Raw genomic sequence first — 21,694 nt, 5'->3', positions numbered from 1 at the left:
ACGACCACCACCACCACACCACCCACACCAGTCACCCCACCACACCCCCACCCCACCACCACCACCACCCCCCCCCCCCCCCCACACCACACACACACACACATACATACGGCAGGTCGACCACTGTAGGAGAGGCCATGTCGAGCAAGAAGAAGGACGAAGGCAAAAAGGAGGCCGTGGCGGCCAACCCGGACGAGTTTGACTCGGAGGAGCTGCTGGCGGCCGAGCTGCGGGAGCGCAACCGCAAGGCGGAGGAGGCGCGCAAGCGTGACATGCTCAAGCGGAAGGAAGCAGCCGGTCGGGCCAAGCAAGACTTCTCCTGTGCTGTCTGCTGGGGCTGCTCAGATCCCAATGCAAAATTGGAGGAAGAGCGCCGCCGCGAGCGCCGCCGCCGCCGTCGCGCCGCCGCCCGCGCCTCAGGCAAGCCCATCCATGCTCGTGTCATGGCCTCGTACGACGACTCGTCCGACGAGTACAGCTACACACTCTCCGAGTCGTCTGAGCTGCAGGAGCTCGACTGTTGCACAGCGTGCATGATCGATCGCGAGTCGCGCGCAGAGTGGCAGAGAACCTACGAGGCCCAGGAGCGAGCCAAGGCTGCTCGCAAGCGCGCGCGCCGCCGCCGCCTTGCTACTCCGACCTATGACGGGTTCTCTGTCGGGCCGTCGGGAGTCAGCGCCAATTCGTCGTTTGGCGCTGTCCGTCGCCGCGGCAAGTCGTCTCGCCGCCCGTCGTCGCCGGCCTCATCGTTTGCCTCGACAACAGCTACCACCACGGCGTCATCGACATCGTCTTATTAAACCTTGCTCACCACTCCTCCGGCGCAGGCGCCTCTTCCAACCGCGCCAGCTCGTCGTACGAGACAAAGTGGTACTCCTGCGGCTTGTTAAGGTACGGCGTGACCTTGCCCGACGGGTGGTGCGCCGCGTATGACTCGAGCACGATCTTGCCCGCGTTGAGCGTCCACACCTGCGCCGGCGTCCGCGCCGCAGACACCGTCGCCGGCCGGCCGAACCGCTTGAGCCGCATGCGGAAGACAAACTCGGCGGTCCGGCTGGTCGATGACCCTGCGCTGCCTGTAGAGTCTTGTGCCGTCGCCTCGAGCCGCCCATCCCTCTGCACAAAGCTGCCCGTCCGCAGCGGACGCGACTTGCTGTGCTTGGCCGCCGCGTACCGGCCTCCGGCTCCGCGGCCCTCGGCCCCATCCTCGCCAATTGTCCAGCTGCTTCCGAGCCACCGTACCACCCGCGACGGGTGCTCTGGCGTGCAGAGCGAGGCAAACTCGCCGTTTGCGTGGAACTGGAGATACCGCCAGTACACGCACTGGTACATCGGCTCGAAGATGGTCCCGTTGCGGCATCGCTGCCCACCACGCCGGTAGTACGTCTCACGGCAAATGTACAGTCCGCCCGTCCGCACCAGCGGACAACACGCCAGTGCTGTCCGCCACGAGTAGCCCACTCGCGGCAGCAGCCGCGCAAGCACCGGCTTGGACACTCGATGCAGCCGCTCTCGCCACGCCGCATTGTCGCGCGAGAGCACAAACATCAGCCGACACACACGCGCAATCGACTCCAGTGATGCCACGTCCAGCCACTTGAGGATCTCAAGCAAGAGCTCCAGAGGTAGGTCACCAAGCCGAAGCCCACTGCCAGCACACCCTTCGTCGCCGCCGTCGGCATCATCGTGACTCAGCGCCACTCGTCCGGCCTCGCCTGACAAGATGTGCGCAAGCAAATCTTGCCCGCCGTCGCCTGCATCGCCGTCGCACCCACTCTCGACTCGCCCGTCGTCGTCGGCCAATGTTGCCGGTCTGGCGTCAGCCGGCATACCGCCGTCGTCTCTGCCCGCCATGGCCACCTCCGCCGCCGCCGCCCGCGCCTGGGCATAGGCATGGCGGTTCGAGACGTCGACGTCCGGGTCGAGAATAAACGCCTCGCGGTAGGTGTGCATGGCCTCGGTGACCTGGCCCGACCGCTCGAGCGCGGCAGCTCGGCAGAAGAGCTCGTGAGCCTGCCGCAGCCGCGCTTCGTCGGCCGTCTCCTCGGCCAGAATCTCGCGATTGACCGCATGCGACTCGTTGAGCTCCGCCAACCACTCTTCCCGGAACTGATCAAGTTCAGACTCCATCGTTTCTATGTCTTTTTCCTTGGACCGCCGTCCCTGTGCCTTGCTCCGCCGCCCTCGTCGTGATGAGTCGAGTGTCGCTCCCTCCTCCGCTGGCTGCCAATTCCTCCGCCATCGCACATCACCCGCACGCGCGCAGCATGATGCCTGGCCCACACTCCCGTACGATTCGTATGCCAGTACTGGCTGTAGCGTCTGCTGGTGGCCCTTGTCCTCTGCTATTCATGTGCCTGGATCACGCCGGTTTTACTGCGCCAACAAGCCTTCTGGACGAGTCTCGACCTCTCACGCAAATCAGTTTCTCGAAGCGAGTCGAAGCCCCCGAGTCATTTCCTCGCCTCTCAAGAGGCCGACGGCGACGCTGATGGCGACGCTGATGGCGATGCCTTGCGTACACTGGGCTGCGCAGTGCAGACCCGAGTTCCGACGTTGTCGGCCGCGAGGGCGGTGGCGAGGTGCTTGACAAAGTCGAGCGGGAAGGCGCCCGTCGGCGCCTCGGCGTAGAGCCACAGGTCAAAGAGGCTCGTCGTCTCGGCAGTGGCTGTGCAAATGGCGGCGGCTGCAGCTGCTGCGCCCGCCTCGGTCATCTCGACAGCATCAAGCTCGAGGACGTGCGCGCCTTTGCCCGGCGGCAGAATAGCCGCCGGTGCCGCCACGCGCAGGCACCACTTGCCGGCACTGCCGCGCGAGAGCACAGCCTCGGCCCGGGAGAGCGCATAAGGCATGGCCGGGCGGGTAAAGCCCGACATGATCTCCGGGGGATGGGCCGGCTCCTTGCCCTCGCGATCGTAGAAAGAGACCTGCTCCATGGTCATGGCGTTGGCCTCGACCGACGACGGGCCAAAAGCGGCGTCGATGCCGGCGGCTAGGAGGGTGAGCAGAAACTCGGCCTCCTCCACGTAGCCATCGCACACACAGGCGTCGACGGTAAAAAGCCAAAGAGCCTGCGCCGACGCTGGCGCGTTCTTGAGCCATGCGCCGAGCTCGTTGGCACCGAGCGCCACAGAGTCGAGAACCCCTGGCGCCACAGCCACCAGCAGCTGGCACATGTGCTCCATCGAAGCCGTCGTCATGCCAAGCATCCGCGCCAGCGTGGCGAGCACAAACAGCACCCCGCCGTCGCCCGCCGCCCGCGACGACTGCAGCAGTGCGTACGCCTCCTCGGTCCGGCCCTCGGACATCAGCACAAGTCCGAGAGCGCGGGCCGCAATCACCAGCTGATCGCCGGCTCCCTCCACATCCTCGCCGCTGGCCACCAGCGCATCAAGCTCGCCCACCGCCACCATGTATGCATCTGCTGCAGACGCTTCGTCATCCAGCTCCTCTGCCACCACTCCGGCATTAAACGCCAGCGCTGCCCGCAGCACCCGCGGCGTATCGCTGCCGACCTGACCAGCAGCAGCCGCATACAGCTCCTTCGCCTGCTCGTACTGCCCAGCCGCAAAAGCAATCTCTGCACGCTACTCCACACCCCACACCCCATCCACAGACATGTAAGTCACTATCAATCATCGCCGCCATCGCCATCATTGCCGTCGCCACCATCGCCACCATCGCCATGACCACAGCCATCTCCTTCCCTCCCAGCCATCCCGGCCATCCATCCCTGGCGAGAGGGACAGGGACAGGACGGGGGCCCATGGCGGACAGGACGGGGGCCCACGGCAGACATGGGAGCAGGTTGTGGGGAGGGGAGTTGCGCATGGCGTGCGTACCTCTGTCAGGGCAGCGAGCGGGACGTCTGCCAGTGGGAGCGTCTCGCCGGACGAGAGCTTGCCGGTGGTCTCTGCGTAGCCAACGAGGTGGACACTCGGGGTACCCACCAGACCCGCGAGGGGCACAGGGTCGTACTCGGGGAACAGAGCCGTATCAGAGTACACATCAGAGAGCCGCGCCTCATTGCTCCGACCCACATCCATCGCCGCAACGTCCATGATCTGGATCCTGATGTGGCGTCGAGTGGTGACCTCCCTCTCCTCCCTCTCCCTCTCCCTCTCCCCCTCCCTCTCCCTCCCATGCAGCAACCGCATCGTTCATGTCGAGTGCAGCCACGGCCAATGCCCAACCACCCAACCAACCAACCGCCATGAATGACAGATAGCGCAGCGCAAAAGAGCGGCAGGCTTTTTGCCAAAACCAAAAAGGCAAAAGCCATCAAGGTACTGGCAATGGGTCGAGAGGCTCATCATTCCGTCCATCACCAAGCGGCGGAGAGCCACCGAACAGCCGCCAAAACACAGCCGAGTCTACCCATGACGACACCACGGGAGGAGTCCTTCCCCACACAGCCTCTGGCTCACACTCCACCCTCTCCCGTTCCATACCCACACATCTCCCACACACACTCTCTCTCTCTCTCTCTCTCTTCCCTCCCCCCCCCCTTCCCCTCCCCTCCCGCCTTCTCCTCCTCTTCCCCCCCCCTCCCCCGGTGGCCATGTTTTCTCTGCTGGGACGTGGCACTGGCACTGCTGCCGCCATGGCAACACGCCGCTGGCTGCAGGCTACGGGCACGGGCACAGGAATGACTGGTGCAACAGTGGCTGCTTTGTTGCAGAACATGAGACCTTGTGTAGATGAAGCTGCTGCTGCTGCTCACCTCGCCCGTCGCTGGGCTTCGTCATCGGCCTTTCCCTCCACCCTGGTGTGGGAGCCAGTGCCCGACCCGGAGTCGGCATCCATGCCCGCCGGCCGCTGCGGACTGGGCGCGGCACAGCTTGGCTCTCACGTCTTTGTCCTTGGTGGCGATGTGGGCTCGCCGCCCGATGGCACAGCCTCGAGCGAGTTTGTGGTCCGCAAGGTCGTTTCCTCGCCCAACAAGCAGCAAGCGCCCAAGGGCTGGGTCGCCGTCCAGGCGCTCAACGCCGGGCCCGACGCCCGCTTCGGCCACTCGTTCTCCACCTCGGAGTCATCGCTCTCGCTGTTTATGGCCGGCGGCTCGACTGGACGCAACGCCCGCACCGCAGAGTTCTGGCGCTTTGTTGTCTACCCGCAGACTCTCTCCCGCGGCAACGTCGCCGGTGAGTGGCACATCCTGCCCGAGCTCCCCGAGCCGCGCGACCTGCACACTGCCACCCTCATCGAGGGCGCCTCAGCCTCGGCCATCATCATCGGCGGCCGTGGCCCGCAGGTCGCCACCGCAGATGTCTGGTCGTACTCGGTTCCGAGCTCAAAGTGGACCAAGCTGTACGATGCCAAGGCCCACGGGCCGTCACCCGACGCGCCCGTTGCGCTTGCGGGCCACGCCGCTGTCCCTTCGGCCCTCGCCCCCGAAATCGTGGTCTTTGGCCCCGGCTACCCGGCCCTCGAGGCCGCCATGAAGGAGTCGGTCCCCGACGGCGTCGAGCCGGCAAACGCCGTCTGGGCGTTCAACCTCTCGTCCAAGACCTGGCGCCGCATGGGCTCGGACGGCGGCGGCCCGCCGCTGCCGGTTGCCGGCGCCTCGGCCGTCTCTACCGACGGCGGCCGCACCATGATTGTCGTCGGCGGCGCCACTGTCGACCCCGAATCGGGCGAGCCGTCGTGGCACTCGCAATCGCCGTGGCTCTACGACTTTGCCTCCGAGTCGTGGCACCCGCTCAAGTCGGTCAACGAGCCCGCTGGCATCGTCGCCCACGGCGTCATCCCTTGCGACGGCCACTTTCTGGTCATCGGCGGCGAGACCGCCGACCGCACCCCCACCATGGCCGCCTGGAATGTCACCCACGTCGACACCAACGAGTAGTGCGTAAACCTGTCGCTTAGCTTAACTTGCTCCCGCTTCCCCCCATCTATCTTGCTCTGTCGTTGCGTTCATGTTCCAGGCAAGTCGAGCTCGCCGTCCGACGACGTCAGTGCGTACGCGTCGCGACCGCCCAGCGACGCAATCGGGTTGTACCCGCCGCCGCCGCTGCTGCCGCTCTCTTCTGCCATCGCCGCGAGGCCGACCGACTTGAGCGCCTGTGCGGCAAAGCCGTCGCCGTCGCCATCGTCGTCGTCGGACGACATTTCAAACTGAATGGTCTCGGACTTGGGCGCAGCAGCCGGCGCCGCTTCTGCCGCCGCTGGCTCGAGCGCCGCCATCGCCACCGCTTCTGGAGCTTGACTAACCTCGGGCGACTTGTGCCGCCGGCCGGACGGCCGGTCCAGGCCGAGCTCCTCGTACCGCTTGAGCGTCTGCCGAGCCGCTGAAAGCTCGACCTCGAGTGCCTGCTTTTCGACCGAGGCCAAGTTGAGCTCGGCCCGCTGCGAGGCGACCACGTCCTCGAGGCTCTTGATGTGCTCGTTCTTGTGGACAACCTCCATGATGGCGTCTTTCTCGTCCTGGCCCATGTCCGCAGTCTCTGCAGCCATGATGTTGCGCTTGAGTGCCAGCCGCTCCTGCTCGAGGCTTGCCACCTGGTCCTGCAGCTCGCCGGTGAGCCTAATCTCCTCGGCAAGCTTGACCTTTTCGTCCTTGAGTGCCTTCTCCAGCGCTGCCCGCTGGGCCTCGGCCATCTCGGCCCGCCGCTCTGCAGCCGCGGTGGCCACCTTGGACGCCTCCGCCGTTGCTGCCGCCTTCTCCAGCTCTTGCTCCAAGAACGCCACCCGGTGGTTGGCCTTGCGCTGCGTCTCCTGGATCGAGACCTCGAGGTCGCGCAGCTGGTCCAGCGACGTCGAGTGGGTCAGCGCCTGCGAGTGCCGCAGCTCGTTGAGCTGCTCGAGAAGCTCGAGCTCGCGCGCCTGCGCCGCCTCCTCCACCGTTTCACGCTCAACTCGCGAGCTCTCGAGCTCCTGGGACATCTGCACATGTGTAGCCTGAAGCTTGCGCGAGAGCTTGGCCACCTTGGCCTCGGCCGTCTCGGCCCGCTGCTGTTGGCTCGAAGCAACCAACTTGGCCTTGGCCACCTTGCCCTTGAGAATCTCCTTGGTCTTCTCATACTTGGCCAGAAGTGACGCGGTCTCGGCAGCGTGGACCTCGCGGAGTTGGCCCTCCTGGCGAGCAAACTTGGTGGCTGCCTCCTCAAACGAGCCCTCCAGTGCCTTGATCGTAGCGTGCGCTCGTGCTAGCTGCTTGCTGGTGTCGCTCATTTCAGCCCGGGCGTTGGCGACGTCGTTATGGAGCCGAGCCTCTGCCGCCTCCGCCGCCGCCGCCGCCGCCTCAGCTTCGGCCTGGACCCGGCCAAGCTCAGCCTGCTTGGCGTCGCGCTCGGCCTCGACCTCGGCCGTCCGCGCCTCGGCGCTCTCCACCTTTGCCCGCTCCGCCGCCAACTTCTCACGCAAGTCGCTGATGGTTTGCGAATAGGTCTTGAGTCGGGTGAGGAGCTTGATGCCGCGCTCCGAAGTCTCAAACTCAAGCCGAAGCTGGCGCTCCTTGTTGATCCAGGCTGCCGAGCGCTCACGCTCACGAGCGTGCAGCTCGGCCGCCTCTAGCGTCAGCGACTCGTACTGCGCACGCCCGGCGTCGAGCTTGGCTCGCAGCGCCTGGATGGTAATGGCGTTGGCGCGGAGTTTGTCGCGAGCCGAGTAAAGCGCCGCTGAAGGCGATGGCTCGCGGGCGGTGAGCTCTGCTGAACGCTGCGCCCGGTGCAGCTCTTTGCGCAGCCGTGCGTTGGCCGACGAAAGCCGCTTCTTGCGCGCCTCAAAGCTGGCCTTCATGGCCGCAACGTCGGCCTCGATTTTGGCCCGCCAGTCCTCGATCTCCTGCACCATCAACGCCTCGACCGTGAGGAGAGAGCCGTCGTTCCGCATGGCTGGGCCGTAAATGGACGACTCAATGTCGGCCGGGGTAAGCCCCATCCGAAGGAGCTTGGCCCGCGACAACTCGCGCGCCTTGAGGTGCATCAACTCGCCCGCAAGACTGCGCACATCCGCTCGCGCATCATCTAGGAGCTGCAACGCACGCGCATGCCGCTGCGACAACGTCCCCTTGAGCACCACTCGCTCGTAGTTAGAGTCAGGGTGAGCGCCAGTCAGCTCGTCATGCGTGTGCATCGACGCCAGCAGCCGCGAGTGGCCCGGCACGAACGAGACAAATGGCTCACGGCCCTGCGGCGGGAGCAGGTCGATGGCCTCGGCCGAATCGCTGCTGACAACCCGGATGGCCACCTTTTCCGTCTCTGGCGACCGCTTGGGCGCCGCCGCCCACTCGGCCTCCGCCTCTGCCTCCGTCTCTGCCTCTGCCTTCGCCGCCGCCTCCGCCGCCGCCGCCGCCTCTGCATGTGCCCGTGCAGCGGCGGATGCCTTGGCTGCTTCAGCCTCGGCCGTCGCGAGTTCATGCGCAGCAGCAGCAGCGGCTGCCTCGGCAACCGCAAGCTCAAGTTCGGCGGCTGCCTCTTCAACAAGCTGCTGCGCAAGAGCTCGGGCTTCAGCAGCAGAAGAAGCCTCGGTCACAGCTGTGACCTCGTCTTGGACGGCGGAAGCAGCTTCGTCCTCGGCTATGCTCTCGATTAGGGCAGCAGCTTTGTAGGTCTCGGCATCGTCGGCCTCGGCCGCAATCTCCTCGGCCGCAACCGCAATGGCCGCCGCAGCTTCCGCCGCAACGTTCGCTGACACCACTCGAGCGTTGGCCGTCGCCTCGGCAGCAGCCGCTGCCACTGCCGCATCGCGCGCCTGGGCCTCGGCAGCAGCAGCCTCCGCAGCCTCCGCCTCGGCACGGACACGAGCCATGACAGCAGCCTCGGCCTCGGCCTCGGCCGCCAGCACTGCGCCGGCATCATCAGCCGACGGCGAAGAGATGTCAACAATCGATGCGTCGTCGTCGTCGGACGAGAGCTCAACCCCTTCGACCGAGATATCCAAATCCAAGTCGTCGGTCGCGTCCGAGAGATCTAGCCCGAGCTCGCCATCGTCGTCAAGCGAGCCACCAGAGCCTCCGCTGACATCATCGTCGTCATCGTCGTCGCCCGACAGTTGCCACGAGAAGCTTGTGCCCTCGCCCGAGCCCGGAGAGAGCAGGTCAGCCGACGTCACCTCCAGCCCGTCACTCAATTCTGCCTCCAGAGAGTCCATGGTGCAGAAAGGTGGGGTGAGGTGAGGTGGGGTGGGGTGGAGGGGTGTACGGCGTGGGCGGGTGGGGGGGGGGGGGGAAGAGGGAGGGGGGGTCAGTCCGTTGGTTGGCCACCCAACGATTAAGAGAAACGAGAAATAATCGTAACCAGATGAGGAAGGGGAGGGAGACCATGGTGGGTACACGGACGGACAACGGACATACCACAGCCCCTTCCACAGATCGCACCACATGCCAGCGCCAGCTTCTGCTCATCTCCATCAGAGCTCTACGTTCATCGTCCATGCTCATTCCTATCGCCCATTCCCACCCCCCCCCCCACCCCACCCCACCCCACCCCACCCCCCACACCCCCATACTCCCTCGCCCCAATTGTCAGCTTCACTCGTTCGTTCCCAACGGGTTCACCGCTCTCCCCCCCCCTCGGTCTACCCGTCGACACGCAACCACACTCCTCCTTGGACACCATGGCCGGACACGGCAATGGCTCAGGCTGGAACCGAAATGGTCGTCGAGAGGATGGTGGTGGGAGGAGCATGCCGGTTCATCTGCGCCCGCGCAAGGCGCTCCACGTCGACGCGCCTGCTGGCCTGTTTGAGACTCAGATGCCTCGCGGCGGCATTGGCCGCTCGCTCAACTACTCATCGATCGCGGGCTACAACGTCCTGCTCAACGCGTACGAAGATCCGCGGCAGGAGGCTCGAGCCTTAGAGTACGAGGCCCGTCAGCCGCGCCGTGGACGCAAGGCCTTTGCCATGCCCCGCACCAATCCGTTAGGCGCAGACTTGGACGCTCCGCCCGAGCGGTCGCACGCAGGCTCGCGGAGCAGTGGCTACTACGCCGATACCTCTTCCAGTGGGCGGACAGGTGCGCGTCCCGGCGGGCACGGCCCTGTGCGCTCAAGATCGCAAGCCGGCTTTCGCGCCACCCCGTCGGGCGCTGCCCCGCTGCTGGGTCAGGCTGTGTCGGAGCTCGGCCCGCCGGTTCCGCGCTCGGCCTCGCGCAACGAGCCGCTCAACCCGTACGCCAAGTCGTCGTACAAGTACAAGTACCAAGCACAAGCGTACAATCCGCTGACACACACCTACACCGATCCATCTCTGCAGGCCGCATCTGCTGCTGCCGAGTCCGACGCCCGCCGCCGCAAGGCAGAGTCGTGGCAGGCCCACCGCTCGCAGGCTTCGCCCGAGCGAGCTCGCCGCCGCAAGATGGGCATCAGCACCAGGGACTCATCTTCCGTTCCGGGCTCCATCCTCGCCCCTGCGCCGCCAGCCGCCGATCGCGTCCGCCACTCGGCCTATGACCCCAAGAGCTCTCGCTGGCGTGCCGGCCCGCCCCAGCCGGCCAAGACCCGCCCGCAGCCGCTGCTCCAGTCGGCCGGCGTCAGCTCGGCCCTGCGCGAACTGCCACCGCGCCGCAGATCCTCCCGCCCGGCTCCACCGCAGGCCTCCAAAGCGTTGCACCACCAATCGACTATTGCTTCGGTCCTCGCCTACAGCGATGCTCCTATGTCCGCCCAAGAGCTTGCGTCATATGCCCGCCCCTCCCGCAAGACTGGCCCGCGTGAAGTCGACCGCGGCTACTCGATCCTCGCCCATGACGGCTAGGCAACTCAAGTTTGATTTCTGGCGAGACGTCGGCTACGCTATTGCACATCGTAGGAGAAGACTGCCACCAACTGCGAGCCGTTGCTCGCCGTCGATGGTACGTACGCGATAAACGCCGACTTGGCATAGTTGAAATGAGTAGTGCACTTGGCCACAAACGACGGCTCGCCACTCGAGGTGGCAGGCGGCGAGGCCGTCTTGGCATGGCTGTCCACGTACACCACCTCAGCCGCCACGCCGCTCCCTCCGCGCGAGACCACAAACGCACTGTGGTCGCGGCTGTTGATCGCTCCCGAGTCAACGGCGCACGCCGACGTCGTTGTTCCGCTCACAGGCCACGAGAGCGTGATGTTGAGCGTGTGCTGGGACAAATCAAACGCCATCATCTCGGTCGTCCCTGCACCGTAGTACGTCATCGCCAGCCACTCGCCATAAAAGACGACGCCCATCGGAGTCGGCATCGCAAACGAGACCGTCGCCTCGGCTGCACCGCCGCCGACCACAAAGTTGACGAGCGCGCCAGGCGGCTGCTTCCCCTTGGGCGTGGTCGGGTCAACGCCGGTCAGTGTGATCATGATCGAGTTTCGCGCGTACGGATCATACGCCACGCCGTCGACTGCGAGCAGGTACGGGTATGTCACGGCCACGCTCGGGACTACCTCGGCTAGCGAAAACGTCCGAGTCACTATGGCGTCGTCAGGGGTGGCAAAGTCCTTGATCTCCACAACCGTCAGATCGTCGGCAAACAGATACCCATAGCTGTCGCCAGTGACGGGCGACGAGCCTGTGGCGACGTCGACCCACGACGCAGAGGCCGACACGTTGGGCAGCGTGAGCGATGAGTGCAGCTTGAGCGAGCACTCTTGGTGGTAGTTGGAGAACGGATTATCGCACTTGTAGTACTGTAGCAAGTTGTGAGCCGTAGCGAGCGCCAGATAGCCGTTATAAGGCTCGACGTAGTAGCCGACTGCAGCCGAGACGCCTGCCGGCAGCAGCCACGCTGCATGATCCATGACTTCACCATCAACTACGCCCACTACACTCGATCCAGCCACAAACATGACGTTGTTGTGGTAGCTCCGATCGGCCTTGACCCGTGACCATGGCGCCGTGGTGTTGAGGTCGATGGTGCCGACGAGAACGGGCGTGGTGGCAGTAGCCAGGGTCATCAAAGCAGACAACGCAGAGACAAGCAGGCAGAGACGTGTGAGGTACATGGTCGTAGTGGTGGTGGGAGGGGGGGGGGGGGGGAAGGAGGGGGAGGGGGGGAGGAGTGGTGTGACATGTGGCAGAATAAACCACACGGCGGCTGGTTCATCGACATCGGCACCGCATCGCCAGTACGGGCTAACACATCTTCAGTGCAGGCAACACATCGCTAGCATGGACGATACATCGGTATATATGGGTGACGTGTGGTGCTACTCTTGCCGGCGCGGTGAGGGGCCGATGCAGGCACACGATAGGGGGTCGTCACGGACAGTACTGAGCCCATGCCGGCGGGCAGTAGTTGCAGACGTCCGGATGATTGGGCAGGAGGAAGCAAGCGGCAGGCCGGCCATCGACGGTGGCGGGGCCAGCGTCGGCGGGTGAGCATGCAACTGATGGCAGCCCGCTGCAAGCCATGACGCATGTCGAGCCCATATCGGGATCGGTGCAAAGCGAGACGCCGTCGCCACTGGCGCCAATCAGAGACGACGGCGGCGGCGGTGACTCATACTCGCCGTCGCTGAGCGGCGAGTGCGAAAAGCGTCCACCACCTTCATGCCAGCGCTGGTGGTGCCAGGCACAAAGGCGATGAACTTGTCGGAGTTGTAGTGGTAGTGCGTCGAGCACCAGGCGACGGTCGACGGCGTCGATGGCCCCGAGCCGATCCTGCTCACCACACCGGTGTCTGAGTCGAGGATGACGATTTGCGAGCCTGTGCCAGAGGTGAGCCGTGAGGCGACAAACATGCCGTGGTCTCCCTCCTCGGCCGCGCCCGAGTCGACAGCGCAGGCCGAGGCTGTCATACCGAGCGCAGGCCAGCTGGCTGTGATGTTCTGCCCGGGCTTGTCGTCGTCGTATGCGATGAGATTTGTGCCGTTGACCCCATAGTGCGTTAGTGAGACAAAGCCAGTGTAGTGGACAATGCCCATGGGCGTCGGCAGCGTAAACGAAACAACCTCCACTTTGCGGACGCCGATGGCAAAGGTGAGGACGACGGCGGGCGGCGGCGAGCTCGCCGTCACAGGATCTTCGGTCGTGAGCACGATCCATAGATGCGTTCGCGAGTTCGGGTTGTAGTCGGTCCCAACCGCCGCGAGAAGATAAGGATACTTGGCAACAACAGCTGGAACAAGATCGCTGAGCGAAAAGGTGGCACTCACAAACGCGTTGTCCGGATCGCCCAAGTCGCTGACCTCGACGACGGTCAGGTCGTCGCCAAATAGATAGCCGAAGCTCTGCCCGTTGACCTCTGACTCGCCGGTGGCTAGATCGACCCAGTCGGTCGAAGCCGTCACGTTTGGCAGTGTCAGATTAAGATATGGAGTGAGCGCGCAGTCCTGCCCGCGGTCCGAGCACGGGTCGTCGCACCGGTAGTACACGAGCAGGTCCGGCGAGGGCGTCAGCGCGAGATATCCGTAGTACGGCTGCGAGTAGTAGCCAATGGGCGACGAGACGCCCGGCGGCAGCTGCCACGTCTTGTGCGCCATCACGCCACCGTCGACCATGCCGATGAGGGTGGTGCCAGCGAGAAATATGACGTTGTTGAGGTATGTCCGATCGGCCTTGACCCGCTTCCAACTCCCACTCGTACCCATCTTGATCGTCCCCACATACTTTGGCGCCACGGGTGTCTTGACCATTCCCTTGCCCTTCACACCCGCATCTTCCGCCCACCACTCGCCCTCGATCCGGATCGCCTCCCCGCCACCGCCGTCCGCCTCCCCAGCCAGCTCTTCCATCGCGGCCGTCGTCGCCTCGGCAGCCAACGGCAGAACAAGGACAACGACAACGACAAGGACGAGAACCAGCCCTAGGCGAGCACCGGTGGTCCGCTGCTTGGTGAAGACGCTCATGTGCACCCGTCCAATCGCCCGAGTGTAGGACAGGTGTGACTCGGTGTGGAGCAGTGGTGCGGTGATGAGAGTGCGCGTGCGCGGCCTGACACCACCACGTGTGGCACAGGCAGGGCCAATCGCTGTCATTGGCCACATCCGAGCCACCGATCACACAGCTCGCCAGCCCAGTGGCACCCATGTTGCAGTTGCGCAGCTGAGCATTCGCTGGGGCTGTACGGAGTGGCGGCGGCGGCGGTGGTATCGTATGTTCCACATCTGTGATCATGTGATGTGAAGGTTCATTGTGTTGGTGTTGGTCTTGCCCTCGGAGCCTCCAATTCCCGATGGCCGGCTGCAGTGCCGGTCCAAGAAGCGGCCTCGGGCTTGCAGGTGGATGAAGCTAGAGAATGGCGCACTTCTTCTTCTTGGCCATCGACGGCGGCGCAAGGGCGAGGTTAACGGCCTGGTCAAAGACGCTCTTGATGCCCTTGGCCTCCTTGGCCGAACACTCGACATAGGTGGCGCCGATCTCGCGCGCGGCGCGGACGCCCTGCTCGTAGGTGACCGGCGTCTCGCCGCGGCCACGCAGACCCTCCAGTGTCGCCTTGTCGGCGCGCAGATCAGACTTGGTCCCTGCGAGCACAATCGGGACGTGCGGGCAGTGGTGGCGGATCTCGGGAATCCACTTCTCGCGGACGTTGGCGAGCGAAGCGTGCGAAATGAGCGAGAAGCAGACGAGGAAGACGTCGGTCTGCGGGTACGAGAGCGGGCGGAGCCGATCGTAGTCCTCCTGCCCAGCCGTGTCCCACAGGCCGAGGAAGACAGGCTTGCCGCCAGCCATCACCGTCACCGAGTAGTTATCAAAGATCGTCGGCAGGTAGTCCTCCGAGTACGCGTTGCTCGAGTACGACATCAGGAGCGAGGTCTTGCCCACAGCCCCATCGCCAACAGTAACCAGCTTGATTGACTTGTTCATCTTCTTGTTCTTGTTCCTCTGCTTAAGATCGAGTGTAGCTCACAACTTGTGTTGTGCGTGTGCTTGTATGTTTGTGTGTCTTCAGCAAAGATGTGACGTCGACCTGTCCATGGCCCCGGTTTTGTTGCCATCGAGCGCTCCCCGTTTGGGGGCACCAGCCAGCCCATTGCCCCAACCCGGCAACCCCTCCCGTTCGTCACCGATGGAAGGTCTTCGCCATCATCATCACGTCCATCCACCCCGCACCCATCCCCATGCCACTCCCATCATCCATCGCCATACCAATGGGCTCCTGATCACAAGCCCCACCCACCAGCCTCTACATCCATCATCATTTCTCAGCTCTTCTGTAGCCCAACTGTGTGGTGTTTGATCACCGCGGCGATCGATCACTCCCTCGCCTGATCACCACCACACCCCGATCCACCCCCCATACCCCCCCCCCCTCCCTTGCCCAGGCCACCACCACTCGCACTGCACACTGTGAAACACCCAACAACACAGACAGACACACACACAGGGGTGACATGGCTGACGGCCCAACAGAGAGCCAGCCGCCGCCGCCGCCTGGGACTCCCGGAGCGCCCGGAGCCTGGCGACTGTCCTCCGACGACGTGCGGTGCATCACCTGGTGGTTCGGCTGGGCGCTGTTCCTGGCCATCGCCATCTCGCTAGGCGTGTGGAAGACCGCAGAGCCGGGCTTCCAGCTATCTATTGCTGTTGCACCAGAAGAGGTCAAGCCGATGCGGTTCGACGAGTCTACTGGCGTCGTCCATCCGCGCATCCTCCGCGATCATGTCCCCTGCGCAGGCAATCGCTGCTTCTCGGTGGCAAGACCGGGCTGCAGCGCAGCCCGAGACGGCCGTATCACCGTCCACGTCGTGCCTTCAGCCGAGCCGCGCGCCTCGGTTCCGGTCCCGCTTGCCGGCGCCGCCTTCTTCGACTACGATGCGGTGGTCCACGCGCTCGCAGCGTCCAACGCGACCCGCGCAGTCGACGCCCCAGACGCCGCCTGCCTCATTGTCCCGGGCCTCGACTCGTCGGCACCAGGCGCAGGGACCAAGCTTCCAGAGCTTCCAACTTGGGGGCCGACGGCGGCAACCACCTTGTGCTCGACGCGCTCTCGCCGCCGTGCGATGCTTACCCGGCCGGCCGTGCCGTCCGCTGGGCCCGCGCTGCCGACGAGCGCTGCTACTGGTACCACCACGACCTGGTCATTCCGTCGTCAGGCGCCGTGGCCGAGGTTGCGGCTTATGCCGAGCCCGATGCGCCGGCCGTGCTCTCGGCCTCGGAGCGGAGTCACTTGCTCGCAGTCGTCGGTCCCCGCGATGTCTTGCCCGAGATCGACCACGATCCGCCGTACGTCGTCCGCTGCGACGAGTGCACCGTCGACGCGGAGGCCGAGCGCGCGCTCTATCGTGCATCCAAGTACGTCGTCCTCGACGTGCTCACCAACGCCGGCCCGGAGCAGCTCTTCCGAGTCATGGCCGCTGGCGCCGTTCCGGTCGTCGTCCACCGCGGCTACACCATTCCCATCCTCCCACTCGCCGAGGCCATTGCCTGGCAGGAGCTGGTTTTCTTTGTCATGGCCTCGGACCTCCCGGAACTGGCTGTCACCCTTTACTCGTTGGACGACGCCGTCCAGGACGAGCGCGCCGCCGCCATCGCCGGCGTGCTCTCATCGACCTTTGGCTCTACACGGTCGGTTGTTGATGCTGCGCTCGGCATCACCACCAGGCGCATTGCTGCCACCCTCGCCTCGCTCGACGCCGATCCCGACGACGAGCTGGCCCGTGCGCGCGCCCTTGACGACGCTGGCCTCGGCATCGCCTACGTTGCTCATCTCCGCCAGCTCGTTGCCGACGCCGCCGACTGAGGTAAGCTGCGCATAATGCCTGCAATGAAGCACTGCCTGCGCACTCTGCACACTGGTCACGCACCACCCTCGTCAGCCGCACGCACGCACGCCAGCATCAGCGCTTGCTGGCTCGCCAGCACAGCAAGCTCGTCGCGCTCGGCGCGGACACGGTCAGCATCCCGAGCCGCCGCATTGGCACTGGCCAGCGCTCGGCGCAGTGCGGCAACCTCCTGCTCCAGCACCAGGACTTTGTACGCCAGCTCGTGGTCGCCGTCGCTGGCTGGCTGGCTCCCTCCGCGCGCTTCCAACGAATCTACCGCCGCGGGCGGGCGGGGGACCTCGTCGGCGTAGATGGCAAAGGCGGTGGTGACAGCGGGCAGACTTTCGGCCGAGTGAGAGTCTCTGCTGCTTGCGCCACCTATCTGACCCTGTTTGCTCCCTTCCACAGGCTCCAGCAGCCGCTTTCGCTTGGACGGCCGGCCGAGGCCCGCACTGCCAGCCAGGCCGGCATTCTCCTTCTCGTCGGACGACGACGACGTCGACGTCCACGCAGCCTGCACACCGCCACCCTTGCCACTTCCACCTTGAGGCATGATGGCTCCTGTTTGCGACATGCTCTCCCTGACTCTGGTTCTCCGAAAGTGCAGTGCTATGCTCCGTATACCCGTGGACCTCGCCTGCTCTCCCTCTCCCCTCGGGCTTGGCGCCCAAACACCACAAGACCTTTTCCTCCCACCCGCCGCCTGATCGATCGCACCCGCGCGGGCCATCACATGTGACAGCCACAGTCATTCGCCGCGGCCTACGTAAGACGCAAGCGGCAGACCTCACTCCCGCAACCCTCCACTCCACCCCACCCTCACGCCCCTGCACACACACGCAAGCAACCAGGGCCCTCCTGCACTCTACACACACACACACACATGGCAGAAGTGCCAGGGCGTGAGCAGGCCACGTCGAGCGAGTCGCTCCATGACGTGGTCGCCCACCCGGCGGGCCTCTCCATTAACGCAGCCCTTCCTCCGAGCCTCTCCATCAACGCGGCGGCTGACAGCTTTGAAATGGGGCGCGACACTCGGCACCATTGATGTCACCAATGCGGTATGCAGTAGATGACTCGATCCAGCCAGTCCATCCGGACGTGGTTGTGGCGCTCTCCACAGTCCGCGCCGGCATTGCCAGCGGCGTCCAGCCGACCAGGGTCTCGCAGGGCTCGTCAGGCTCGTACTTTGTCCGCGACGCCAGCAACACCATTCGGGCCATCTTCAAGCCAAGGACGAGGAGCCGTACGGCGACCGAAACCCCAAGTGGATGAAGTGGCTGCACAAGACGCTCGCTCCTTGCTGTTTCGGGCGGGCGTGCCTCATTGCCAACCAGGGCTTTGTCTCGGAGGCTGCGGCGTTTGTGGTGGACGAGGCGCTGGGCCTCGACATCGTCCCGCCGACCAACCTCGTCATGCTCGCCTCGCCGGTCTTCAACTATGGCCAGCAGTACGAGAACGGCATCCGCCAGCCGCTCTCGCTCTCACCCAAGATCGGCTCATTCCAGCTGTTTGTCAACGGCTACGTCGATGCGCAGACCTTTCTCGACACCCACGCCGAGGCCCTCGCCGATCCGACCTCCCCGCTCGCGCGTGCCTTCCAGGCCCAGTTTGAGCGGCTGGTTATCCTCGACTACATCATCCGGAACACCGATCGCGGAACCGACAACTGGCTTGTCCGCGTCGACGACGCCATGTCGGACGCGCCGCGTGTCGCCATCGCCGCCATCGACAACGGCCTCGCATTTCCTTTCAAGCACCCTAACGGGTGCCGGACATATCCCTACGCCTGGGCCTCTCTTCCGCAGGCTGCCCTTCCGTTCTCGGACACGCTTGCCGCCGAACTCGAGCCGATCCTCCACGACAACATGAAGTGGGACTCGACTGCGGCTGCGCTGCGCGACGTCTTTGAGCTCGACACCTCGTACGACGACGAGTCGTTTGAGCACCAGATGCAGGTCATGCGCGGCCAAATGGTCAACGCGCTCTCGGCGCTCATGGCCAGGCTCTCCCCGCTGGACTTGCTGGAGCGCCCACCGATCACCGTGGAGCACGACATTGTTGCGGGCGGGTGGACCGAGCCGCAACTCGCCGACGCCATCGCCTGCTTTTCGGGCTGGTGACGAGGAGCATTGAATCGACCGCCTCCTTGCATGCGGTTTTACTGCGACTGCGCAAACTGCTGGACCATGGCCTGCAGCCGCTGGAGCGGCGCGCCCTGGCGGCCAACCTCGGACGGCGACGACGAGAGCATGAGCTGGCCGACGACTTGCTGCCATGAGCCGCCCTGGTTGAAGAGTGAGGCCAGCCAGTCGGCAGTCATCTGCTGCGAGGTGAGCGAGCCCATGCGGATGAGCATGCGGAGGCAGCCGATGAGCGTCGGCCGGTGGGTCGTGAGCGAGTCCATAATGAGGCCCGGGACGAGGAGGAAGAGCTCCTGAAGAACGCCGACGGTCTCGCCGCAAACCTCGTCATCGCAGAGGCCGACAAAGACGTACTCGTGAAGGACGGACCAGACGCGCGACCACTCGGAGACCGCGCTCGAATCGAGCGAGCGGGCCTCGGTCCGAACGGCGGCGCGGAGAACAGCCATGTGCTCGCGCTCGAGGTTGTCGAGGCCACGCTCCTGGGTGAGGAGTACGATGGCGTTGGCGATGACCAGCGGGCTCCAGGTGTGGACTGGCGGCGGGAGTGTGTAGTCTTGGACGCAAAGACTATGCGAGGCGACGACAAACGGGACCGCCTCGGCCCGGATGAGCGAGTCGCGGAGCGGGTGCGGGAGCGAGAGAAGAACGAGGACGTAGTGGAGGCCGAGTGAGGGGTGCGCCCGAAGACACGGGGCGAGCGTAGCCAAACCAATCTTCTTGACAGAGATGGGCGAGCTCGGCGCGAGCACGTCCTCGACCAGCGCGTAGATGCCGCGCTCCGACGGGTGCCGCGACGGAAGCCGCTCAAGCAGAAAGCCGGTGAGGCAGAGGAGCTGCGCCTGGACCTGCCAGTTGGCGTCGGCGGCGATGCCGGCCATATGCTCGACGTACGGAAGAACGTAGTCAAAGACGGCCGACGAGGCCAGGAGGCCGTTAGCAATCGACCGCTGGACCGACGACGAGGTGCAGACGTGGGTGAGGAGCGCGAGGGCGGCGATCCGGACCGACGGAACCGTGTTTGTGAGCCCGGCGTCGGCGTGCTGGACATAGGTGGTGAGGAGCGGGCCGTCGAATGCCGGCTCCATCCGGAAGAGGACGAGCAGGCACGGGACAAGTGCGTTCTTCTTGGACAGCACGCCACGGTACTCAACCATCTTGGTGATGACCAGCAAGTGCGCCGCCGGCGTATTGTCCGAGAACGAGAGCACAACCTTGAGCAGCAGGCCGCGCGCAGCCTGGACCGACGCCAGCCGGGCCACCAGCTTGGGCAGAACCGCGTCCTCAAACAGCGCCCAGGCTGCAGCCGGCGAGACCGCGACCAGCTGCTGGCCGACGCTGCACATGACGTGGCATGCATGCTCGAACGCCGACAACGCCGGCGAGAATTGCAGCGCGGAGAGCATGACCCGGGAAAAGGCCGCAAACTGACCGCCGCCGCCGCGCTCGTGCCCACTCTCGCGGCCGAGCATTTCGTCGACCGGAACCGACGACTCGCGGAGGAAGACCTCGGTAAACTCGGTAGTCCGCTCGAGAATGCCCAGAAAGACGGCACCGGCGGCATTGGCCGGAATAGTCCGCAGGTGCTCGAGGAACGACGAGATCGGCGCATCGCGCGGCTCAAACACAGTGTACACCTCGGTGTCTTTGAGTGCGCGCTCAACCTCCTCGTTCATCATGGCCACGACCGAGTGCCCGCCAGTGACGCCTAGGCCCGCGCCGTCGCTCTCATCACCGAGCAGCTCCAGATGCGCCATCTCGTTGTCGTCGAGGAGCGCGCCGTCCATGGCATCGTAGTCGGCCCGCGAGGTGTCGCCGCCGTCGGCGGCACCGCCGCCACCACGCCCGACCCGCCCGTCCTTGCTCCGACTCACTTCCTTGATCTCCACCACGCCCGAGCGGCGACCGCCGCTCTCCCGGCGCCGGCCGGACGAGCCGCGCATCGACGACGTTCCGCGCCGCGAGATGGACTCACCCGCGCCGCCGCGGCCAGACGTCTTGGTCATCCGCATGTGCTCGCGCTTCTCCTCGAGGTGGTGACGAATGGTCTCCTGGTTAATGGCGGCACGGACTTCGCGATCCTGCACCAGCTCGTCCTCGGTCATAGTCAGCGCCTCCTTGATCAGCTTGGACGCCGTCGGCTTGGCAAAGTCGGGCGTCGGCGCACCCTCTGCACCGGCCAGGGCCGGCGCACCACGGCGCTTGCGCTTCTTGACAGGCTTGCGAGTGAGAAAGGTGTACAGAAACTCAATAAACGGCACCGCCGCACCACGCTTGGCATGGACCAGGCCCTCGATCTGCGACTGACTGACGGGGATGTTGTGCTTGCGGAAGAACTGCGAGGAGGATTGAGTGAGTGAGTGAGGTAGGACAAGGGGGGGGGGGGGGGGGGAGGGAGGAAGGAAGGGATGGAGGAGAGTCTGGCGCATACCTTGGACAGCATCTCCCAGTTTGCCAGCTTGCGCTTGAGCGCCGTCCCGTTATCAAAGGCGTGCATCTGGATATCGTTGGAGTAGTGGGAAAGGACCTCGGCGACGAGGAAGCCGTTGGAGAAGGCACGGCGGAGGTTCTTGACTGGGTACGTGAGGTCGAGCGACTGGAGCCACTTGAGCACATCACGCGACAGCACCTCTCGCGTTGCTGCCATCCCGCTTTGCTCTCTTGCAAGTCAGCTGTGGCCTGGCGAGACCCGCCGACGGGGTGGCCAGGGAGGCAGCAACGTGGGAGCGAAACGGACGAGCGAAACGGACGAGCGAATGGGGAACAGACAGACGGGCGGAATGGGCCGGAGGGGCGAAATGGGCCGGAGGGGCGAAATGGGGCCATTTGGGTGAAATTGGGAGAAATTGGGCAAAACGGGTGTAGCAACGTATGGGCCAGGTGTGCACCAGGGCGAGGCGGGGGGTAAGGCTGCGGAGGGGAGGGCGAAGGCAA

General features: G+C 65.0%; 11 protein-coding genes across 11 annotated transcripts; 5 read left to right on the top strand and 6 right to left on the bottom strand.

The window, feature by feature from the left end:
- Positions 1-137: 137 nt before the first annotated feature.
- Positions 138-646, top strand: AMSG_04924 (uncharacterized protein; the record flags this gene model as incomplete). Its single annotated transcript, XM_013903134.1, has 2 exons — positions 138-529; positions 559-646. The coding sequence occupies 2 exons, from the start codon at positions 138-140 to the stop codon at positions 644-646; spliced, it is 480 nt and encodes a 159-aa protein (XP_013758588.1).
- Positions 647-775: 129 nt separating this feature from the next.
- Positions 776-2,130, bottom strand: AMSG_04923 (F-box only protein 9; the record flags this gene model as incomplete). The annotated part of the gene is made up of 1 exon (XM_013903133.1): positions 776-2,130. The coding sequence occupies one exon, from the start codon at positions 2,128-2,130 to the stop codon at positions 808-810; it is 1,323 nt and encodes a 440-aa protein (XP_013758587.1). The 3' UTR covers positions 776-807.
- A 227-nt stretch (positions 2,131-2,357) lies between these two features.
- AMSG_04922 (uncharacterized protein) lies at positions 2,358-4,155 on the bottom strand. The gene is made up of 2 exons (XM_013903132.1): positions 3,843-4,155; positions 2,358-3,587 (listed from the first exon to the last, which is right to left on the bottom strand). Exons 1-2 carry the CDS (start codon positions 4,059-4,061, stop codon positions 2,469-2,471), a joined length of 1,338 nt encoding a protein of 445 aa, XP_013758586.1. The 5' UTR covers positions 4,062-4,155; the 3' UTR covers positions 2,358-2,468.
- Positions 4,156-4,504: 349 nt separating this feature from the next.
- On the top strand, positions 4,505-5,873 carry AMSG_04921 (uncharacterized protein). Its single transcript, XM_013903131.1, has one exon. It carries the CDS (start codon positions 4,562-4,564, stop codon positions 5,846-5,848), a length of 1,287 nt encoding a protein of 428 aa, XP_013758585.1. The 5' UTR covers positions 4,505-4,561; the 3' UTR covers positions 5,849-5,873.
- On the bottom strand, positions 5,764-9,402 carry AMSG_04920 (uncharacterized protein). The gene is made up of 2 exons (XM_013903130.1): positions 9,296-9,402; positions 5,764-9,074 (listed from the first exon to the last, which is right to left on the bottom strand). Exon 2 carries the CDS (start codon positions 8,749-8,751, stop codon positions 5,917-5,919), a length of 2,835 nt encoding a protein of 944 aa, XP_013758584.1. The 5' UTR covers positions 8,752-9,074; positions 9,296-9,402; the 3' UTR covers positions 5,764-5,916.
- A 125-nt stretch (positions 9,403-9,527) lies between these two features.
- AMSG_04919 (uncharacterized protein) lies at positions 9,528-10,816 on the top strand. The gene has a single exon (XM_013903129.1). It carries the CDS (start codon positions 9,559-9,561, stop codon positions 10,696-10,698), a length of 1,140 nt encoding a protein of 379 aa, XP_013758583.1. The 5' UTR covers positions 9,528-9,558; the 3' UTR covers positions 10,699-10,816.
- On the bottom strand, positions 10,737-13,760 carry AMSG_11833 (uncharacterized protein; the record flags this gene model as incomplete). Its single annotated transcript, XM_013903214.1, has 2 exons — positions 10,737-11,786; positions 12,489-13,760. 2 exons carry the CDS (start codon positions 13,758-13,760, stop codon positions 10,737-10,739), a joined length of 2,322 nt encoding a protein of 773 aa, XP_013758668.1.
- A 264-nt stretch (positions 13,761-14,024) lies between these two features.
- On the bottom strand, positions 14,025-15,023 carry AMSG_04916 (Ras-like C3 botulinum toxin substrate 1). The gene has a single exon (XM_013903128.1). The coding sequence runs from the start codon at positions 14,716-14,718 to the stop codon at positions 14,143-14,145; it is 576 nt and encodes a 191-aa protein (XP_013758582.1). The 5' UTR covers positions 14,719-15,023; the 3' UTR covers positions 14,025-14,142.
- A 194-nt stretch (positions 15,024-15,217) lies between these two features.
- AMSG_04915 (uncharacterized protein) lies at positions 15,218-16,594 on the top strand (the record flags this gene model as incomplete). The annotated part of the gene is made up of 2 exons (XM_013903127.1): positions 15,218-15,757; positions 15,790-16,594. The coding sequence occupies exons 1-2, from the start codon at positions 15,246-15,248 to the stop codon at positions 16,592-16,594; spliced, it is 1,317 nt and encodes a 438-aa protein (XP_013758581.1). The 5' UTR covers positions 15,218-15,245.
- An 861-nt stretch (positions 16,595-17,455) lies between these two features.
- On the top strand, positions 17,456-19,440 carry AMSG_04913 (phosphatidylinositol 4-kinase type 2-alpha). The gene has a single exon (XM_013903126.1). The coding sequence runs from the start codon at positions 17,888-17,890 to the stop codon at positions 18,737-18,739; it is 852 nt and encodes a 283-aa protein (XP_013758580.1). The 5' UTR covers positions 17,456-17,887; the 3' UTR covers positions 18,740-19,440.
- AMSG_04912 (spermatogenesis associated 4) lies at positions 18,762-21,431 on the bottom strand. The gene is made up of 2 exons (XM_013903125.1): positions 21,192-21,431; positions 18,762-21,096 (listed from the first exon to the last, which is right to left on the bottom strand). The coding sequence occupies exons 1-2, from the start codon at positions 21,405-21,407 to the stop codon at positions 18,778-18,780; spliced, it is 2,535 nt and encodes an 844-aa protein (XP_013758579.1). The 5' UTR covers positions 21,408-21,431; the 3' UTR covers positions 18,762-18,777.
- Positions 21,432-21,694: the final 263 nt, after the last annotated feature.

This window comes from Thecamonas trahens (assembly GCF_000142905.1).
Source record: "Thecamonas trahens ATCC 50062 unplaced genomic scaffold supercont1.19, whole genome shotgun sequence".
NCBI classification, from domain to species: Eukaryota; order Apusomonadida; family Apusomonadidae; genus Thecamonas; species Thecamonas trahens.
The sequence above is the reverse complement of the archived record's forward strand: the minus strand, read 5'-3'. Positions and strand labels throughout refer to the sequence as shown.